At 35.0% G+C, this 7,856-nt stretch overlaps 1 protein-coding gene across 1 annotated transcript; it reads left to right on the top strand.

The window, feature by feature from the left end:
* Nucleotides 1-326: 326 nt before the first annotated feature.
* LOC146133609 (peroxiredoxin-6-like) lies at nucleotides 327-7,634 on the top strand. The gene is made up of 6 exons (XM_083396810.1): nucleotides 327-467; nucleotides 1,071-1,227; nucleotides 1,586-1,729; nucleotides 2,641-2,714; nucleotides 5,629-5,701; nucleotides 7,034-7,634. Exons 1-6 carry the CDS (start codon nucleotides 379-381, stop codon nucleotides 7,160-7,162), a joined length of 666 nt encoding a protein of 221 aa, XP_083252936.1. The 5' UTR covers nucleotides 327-378; the 3' UTR covers nucleotides 7,163-7,634.
* Nucleotides 7,635-7,856: the final 222 nt, after the last annotated feature.

Below are 7,856 nucleotides of genomic sequence, written 5' to 3'. Positions count from 1 at the left end.
CAATGAGGGGTTACGCTACAAAAAAGTAAGTTGCGGGAATTTTACAGCGCATATCCTTTGAGTTTAAAGCTTAGGTATTACATTAATAACCTGCTGATTTGCTCTGTCAAATTGAATTAGGCTATCCATTACATGGTAAATTAGAAAGCGCACGTTTTTTACTTTGAAAAAAAAGTTTTATTTTGAATTACGTGACAAAGCAAAAACAGCATCATCATAATAGGACATTCAAAACACGTATAAATTTGTACCACAATGACTGCATTCTGTAGGCCAATTGACACGTGTGCAAAATTACAAGTTATTTTAAACTTGTATACGTTTTAGGTTTATATAATACACGTTTTGTTGTAGCTGTGTAATCCAACCCACGTCAAAATGTCAGTCAAGCTAGGAGACGTTTTCCCAAATTTTCAGGCAAAATCAACCATTGGAGATTTTGATCTTCACAAATGGCTTGGAGATTCGTAAGTTATTGCTCTGTAATTGTGGTTAAATAGTATATAACCCAATGCTACGTTAAGCAAAGTTACACTTGTAAGTAGCTGTATTCATGAATTCAGTAAAGATTTTAATACTAAGCTAGTATCATATTTGTATGGAATGAAAGACTTAAGTTCTGTATTCAAAGAAATCTTATAAATTTAAATATATAAACAATTTATTGGTTTTTCTATAGCTAATCAAATTTTAAAATATATATATAGCTAATCAACTGTTTAACTATAGAACGTTACATTTTGGGGGGGATTATGGTTAAATAATAAATTTCTTGCAACCAAAATCTTTTGCCTGTGTCTACAGTTACCCCAAAATCCTTACTTTTAATCAAAGAAATATTTTAAATGTTTATTACTTTATCATATTTCACTTACATTTATTTAGACTTTGTATATCACTTAAATCTACATTTCTATTTTGGTTTAATTATGTATGCCTGAGAATAAAAGTTCTAAATCTGGTTTAGTTTTAATGCTTAAAATTTTTTGTCTTGAATTTAACTTTACACTGTTTAAAAACTAAATAATTTACCACAATAATGTACCTATAAAATATTTAAAATGTTTCAGATGGGGAATCCTGTTTTCGCACCCGGCCGACTACACCCCGGTTTGCACCACCGAGCTCGGAGCAGCCGCAAAGATGGCTCCAGAGTTCGCCAAGCGTGGAGTGAAAATGGTTGGCTTCTCGATTGACAGTGTCGAAATGCACAATGGCTGGATCAAGGTTTTTATACAACCCTATAACTAAAATTACAAAAACCAGGCATTTTGTTTAATGCTAAGTTTCTTTATTGTGCTTTCCAGCATAATTTAATGCACAAATAACCATTTTGGTACGCAAATAAAACAAAGAAGATTAGATAGACACTTGTTAGACATTTTTTACATTTAAACAACTTCAAGCCCCATAACACTCATTTTCCAAACAACAACTATTTTCTGTAGTTTAGTTGGTTTACAAATTTGATAAATATAATAGCCAAAAAACACATGAAATACCCAATTTTTTTCTTCTAACATATTGTTTGCTGGCAAATGAGGACCTACATGATATTAATGAAAATTTTTTGTTTGAACTTTAGGATATCGAGGCTTACAACAAACTCGACTGCGGCTCTTCGTTTCCCTACCCTCTGATTGAAGGAACAAGAAAAATCGCAAGTTCACTTGGCATGCTTGACCCAGCCGAAGTGGATGCAAGTGGAATGCCACTGACAGCAAGATGTGTAAGTGTTTCATGTAAAAAATCATTGCTTCTCAGCCTTGCTTTATCAAGCTTGTAAAGTCTCTATTGTTTTAAACTGGACCTAGCCAATTTTTACGATTTGAAATACTGGTGAACTTGTTATGCAATGTTGTAGTTAAATTTGAAAAAGTAATGCAACTAACTAAATTCACTTTAAAAGCTACTGACTACACAAGCATTTTTGTTCTAATTTTTAATCGATTTTTTAAAACTACCAAAAAAACAAACAAACATTTATTCCACAAACTTAATATTAACCCTGATGAGGTCAACTGCTATCTAACAAGAAAACAAACTTTACAAAAAGCAGTTGTTCATTTCCAGTGCACTCGCCAATCCCATCCTATATTTTTGCAGTTCCTTAAATATGAACCGTTATTTTGAACAAACAACTACTATAACCACTGTGCTTTTTAAATCTTGAGTTCAAGTCAACTCTAAAGTTTGTAATTCCACCTTGTTAAGTCATCTCTTGGTGGTTTGATTGCAAAGAGAAGGTGTGAACAGTTACTGCGAACCCTTTTTGAACATGAAAGTAACAATATTAGAAAACAATTTGGATAATACAGTGGTCTGGAGTCTGGACAAATTATTATTGTTATAAAATAAGCCTAAAGGTAAATCAAGATAGGAAAATGTTTTTACAAGTTAGTTATTTACATCACTTATCCTGAACTTATGCTGTTTATCAAACCCATTATATTTCAGTCAACTTATGAAAAATTACGTTTGGTTATTGTTTCACAATTGATGCAAAGACATTCTGTATTCTTTAATGGTTTTGATACCATATGATTTTTCAAAGCGCATGCAAAGATAACCTTTAACAAAAGCTATGTCTCCTTGGAATAAAACATAGTTTTTTTTGTAATGACAAACGTTGTGTTTCAGGTATTCATCATCGGACCAGACAAGAAGTTGAAGCTGTCTATTCTTTACCCAGCCACAACTGGAAGAAACTTCAAGTAAGTTGACCCTAAAAGTTGTTAGATATCAAATGTTCTTATGAAACTAGATCCACTGTTCCCACTATATCAACATTGGCACAAAGAACTGCACCGTTGTTTTTCAGTTAAAAAAGATAATAAACAAAATCAAAAGTTAATTATTTCTCTATTGCAAACTATATATTATTTTCCATTATTTTTTTTGCAATCGTATTTATTGGTTTATAAAAAAATCAAATTAACAAAATAAAAAGTCAAATCAATTAAAGTCCTAAAAAAACTAGTTTTAATTTTTCACTTAAATATATTTTAGTCACTAGATTTTACACAGCATGGCAAAGTACAAACATTTAGGTGATGCCTTGTACCTTGTTGACATAACGTGGTCTTATGATTACACATGGATTGTCAGTTAAACAACACTTGTTTGCCATTTAACCAAAATCGCTGAATGGGGATCTAGTGCCAAAGTTGAAATAATGCGAACGTGACACTAAGCATGTGCAAATGGCCACGTTGCCATTCAATTTTTTTAAAATGTGAGTAGTTTGACTTGACAATGTAAAAGCTGACTGTTTGGAGTATAAGAAAGCAAAAAATTTTAAAACTGCTTCAAGGTTATTTTACTGGAAGTAATTTATTCGGTAATCAGTTTTTCATGTCTAATTATACTTTCCAATAGGTATAGATAAAAATATTCAAACCCAACTGCAAAGTTATACACAAAAATATTATTGGCCAAACTCACATGGAAGTTTCTAGAATCCGTGGGTAAACTCAAACACAACGAACTTGTTTGTACAAGATTTGAGGTTTTGGAGCACCTAACTGCCTTGAAACTTGATCCACGTTGCTCGCTAGTAAAGGAGCAGTTAAACTCCTTTTTCTAAGCAGTTCGATTACACGTTCTTAGTATTTGACTGTAGGTCTGTAGCTGTAGCTGAAGGTAAACATTTTTGTGGTATTGAGACTATTTAACCGGTCAAAAAATTTACTTTTCACTATGCTTGAGTTACTTTTTGACAAAGGATTTTAAACCTTTTCTAAAGTCCCGAACAGCTTATAAAACACCACATCTACGAAAACGTTAAATTTTAACTTTGGTTAAAAACTTGCGGCAAAAATGCCGCCAGACCAAACTCTGTTGCATGACTGATTGACACCGACTAACTGGGCAAAACCGAGGTTACATTGAATTCAGTACAGAAGCATTTGATGTAACTTAACAAAACAAATCAGCGTTTCAATGTAATGGTATTGAGTTTTGTTTGTGTTCTTATTTTTACCCAACCGTTGCAAATTTTATGAAAAATTTTTAGGTAAGAATAGCCTTTAAAACAAGTTGTACGGAAATAAACAGATTCGGTGAGTCTGCAATGGCTTTCGGTGTACTAATTATAAGTAAGCATTAATCGTTGGTCAAAAGGCAGCTTCAGGGGGGCTTGATAACAGTTGTTAAGCACAATGTGTGTTCCTCTTTCATTGACTGTTTTGAAAAGGCCCTAATTTGTTTTTAAAATGAAAAAAAAACGCTCTAGTTTTTGCCTTGTAGAAGCAGCGCATTCCAGCGTCATGCTCCAGTGATTGTTGTTGATTCAGTCTGGCTCCGTCTGAAAAAAAAATCGGCCACGGTCGACTAAATGTTCGAAGCGAGCCGCCTTTTGTGCTGCTGTTTGAAGGGATTCGGCTATACTGACTTGACATCAATACTGATTTCGACCGCTAAGAGCGCGAAGCTTGGACCAACAGCCACCTAAAGTCATGCTTTACTGCTCAACGTTAATTCAGCTTGTTCTGGCGTGGTTTATGATAATTTTTTAGCATTCTTTTGAACGAAATAGCAAGTGGAACCATAGATTTTTGTGGCGTTGTAAGGTCTGTCGTTCAGACTTGATCGTTTCCTTTGTTTGAATCCTGTTACCTTAGTAGTTAAACGCTTGGCTAGAGTTATTATACATAAATGACTGTACAAACACGTAGAAAATTTTGGCCCTTTTGAGGAAATCCTTTCAGCCTAAAGGCATCGTTAACCTGGAACTATCTGCAAAGAAGGTTTTGCCAACTTAGTATATCTGAATGCATTTTACTGTGCTGCGCACTGGTTGCTTTTACGGTCCCATTCCAATTTCCCATAAACTAGATTAACGATGAAATTTATCCCAAGTAATGTGTGACGTTGTGCTGACTCGAATTTTAAATCAAACAAACGCAGGGTTTTTCTTTCAATTTAGGCTAATTACTATCTCTTTTTCAAATGCAATATATCCTAGGCACGCCGCTGATTAACAGTTGTTGAAACGAAGTGCCTAATACTACACGTTTTAACAAAAGCATGAGTTTGAATTTATTACACCTAGCCGAGACTTTTCTAAGTTTTGGTCAGGCCCGCGACTAGGAAAAGGTAGCCGACCCCTACTCTAAGGTATTGGTGAAAACATATACAATGTACATGCAAGCTTGTTTAAGGCCGTTTCGCCAATGTGCACTACGGTTGGCCATCCAGTTAACAGGCCCTTGAGTAAATCCGGAACACCTAGAATCTAGATTGATGGATGTAAACCAAGTGTTGTCTACTCCACAATAATCGATCAAGATCAGTAGTTCCCAAACTGGGGCCCTGAAACATTTTGCTGTGGCATCGAGATTAAAGACATCTCCCTAGTGTTGTACAATTGAAATGGCTTAATTCCCAGTCAAGTCTTTTGTGATATAACTTGAGTATGTATTTTGCCAACAAAATTGCAAGTCGAGTCCAGTCTTAAGCCCAGTCATCAATGACCCAAGTCAAGCCCTCGTCAAGTCATTATTGGAGCAAGCTAAACCACAAAACTAAAACGATAAACTTTGATAAAAGTCCGTAATACTCTTATATAATAAAAAAAAATACTGGCACCCTCCTAGAAGCCCTAATTTTACGTTCTTTGATTTCCAGCGAACTTCTCCGCGTGATTGACTCTCTCCAGCTCACCGCCTACAAGAAAGTCGCCACCCCGGCAAACTGGCAGGTACGTCATCACTGCTTACGTCACTCTTTAAAATGACCTAGCTACTGTCGATTCGTTTGTGTAATAAAAGTATCAGTCAAGATTTTACAAAAAAATATTAAGTCAATTCCCAGTTCGGTCATTTTTAGAGCAAGACAAATAACTGATAAACAATTAAACGATAAACAATTTAAATTGGTAAACTGATTTAGGGGCAATAAATCAATTCCAAAATACCCAAATCACTGGCTACGTCACATGTTACCAGCAGTGGCGATTACGTCATGTGTAGGCTCCGTTAAGACTACTTTAAAGCCACTGTTAAGGGAATGGTTCTTATTAAGGGTCAGCCAACCACAATAGGCCCAAGGTAATTTATGGAAGACCACTTTGTTTGGCGACACGGTAGTCCTGGTAATTTTTTACTAATTTGTAGTTAACCAACGAAAAAAGGGTGAACAACGCCTTCTTCTAACTCGCCAAACTCCATAAACTTTCCTGAAATGCAGGGTTATCTGTAAAACCTGAAAATCACTAGTACGAATGTCGATACTCGACATCCTTATTCCGATACCGATGCCCGATATTTCGGACAAAAAGTATCGAGATCCGATACGATACCAAATGACGTCATTACTTTGCTTAAACAGGCAAATTGATGTTTTAAAACGTTCAAAGTTTTTTTTTTCAGATTACTTGCTCAAAATTTGCTTCGGTGTCAGGAAGTTTAGTGACATCTTGTTAATAACCTACTTTTTTTTTGACAAATTTACCTGTCGTGGCAGAATGGCTACGTTTGGTCGTAAACCATGACTGACTTTGCTATATTAATGTGATATCGGATCAGAACCGATAGCACCCTAGTATCGGACGAGTACCGATACTACCACTTGGCGTCGGATAGATCCGATATTATCGGACATACCCTACAGAGTTGGATCAATTCCAATTCCAATTACTCCCTTAAAACGTTTAAAATACATTACGATTGCATTAAAAACTGTAATTAATTACATCAAATACAAATGTAAATAATTTCATCAATTACATTTTTTTTTTAAGTTTTCAGCATTAAAACTTTAATTTTCTCAATATCAATGTATTGAGCCAAAATTTTAGCAAATTACAATTAGAATTACACAGAATAAAAATGCCTCAATGACATTTTAATTACAATTACATTAAAATCTGTAATTAATTAAATCAATTACAATTACAATTGATCCAACCCCTAATCCTTACATAAAAATAAAAAAATGTCTTTCGTTCAATTTTGTTAACAAAGTCAATTTTGTTAACAGAGCTCAAAAAGTGCACAGCAAATCAACTTTTTCTTATCTTTGTGTTGTACAGGCCGGTGATGATTGTATGGTCGTGCCTTCAGTGTCGGCAGAAGACGCACAGAAGCTGTTTCCCCAACACCAAGTGGCAACGGTGCCTTCCGGCAAAGGCTACATCCGTACAACGCCACAGCCAGAGTAGAAACAACAGGCCCTTTGCTGCCTTCAACAACCGCCGATGTAAAAACCCAAGTCTTAATCGCAAACCCCTAACATCACACTCCAACTGTATAGCTACTACTAAATGGCCTATCGTTTCTTTACGTTGCCCATTCTAGTTCCTTATGTTTCAAAAACTATATATTTTCCAGGTCAAATCGAACCGTTACTCCTAATATAATTAATAACTTGTGACCCTACAAATCAGCGTTAAGCTTAATAATACTTAAAAATACCCAATTTTTTAACCACAAACGAGTTGATTTGATTACATGGCCTGTATTGTTCCCCTGCATTTCTTTTATCGCCAGTAATTTGACAAAAAAGGCATCTTTCCAGTTTTGGTTATTAAACTTACATCGTGCCTATGAGTAAGATTCGCTTCATCTATCATGTTCCAACTTATTAATATGCAAGAAGCCTTGTACTAATAAATCATCTCAATACTCACCAGACTGACCGTTTTTGTCGGTTATTTATTTAGAAAGATGTGTTCTGCGATCAGGTCCGCCAGGCGTGTAATTAAGTTCTACGCATTTAAAATCTCAAATTGTTAAAGAACGTAATGTCCAGTGGTTTGAATTCAATCCGTGAAGCAATTTTAAAGAATCCGCAAAATACAAGTTTCAAATCCAATGCAAAATCAAAAGACAGGTACTAAACTAGAGGCAGGCCTT

This window comes from Ascidiella aspersa, chromosome 9, assembly GCF_963924565.1.
Source record: "Ascidiella aspersa chromosome 9, kaAscAspe10.2, whole genome shotgun sequence".
Lineage (NCBI taxonomy): Eukaryota > Metazoa > Chordata > Ascidiacea > Phlebobranchia > Ascidiidae > Ascidiella > Ascidiella aspersa.
Note: the sequence above shows the minus strand (reverse complement) of the source record. Positions and strands in the feature narration are given on the sequence as shown.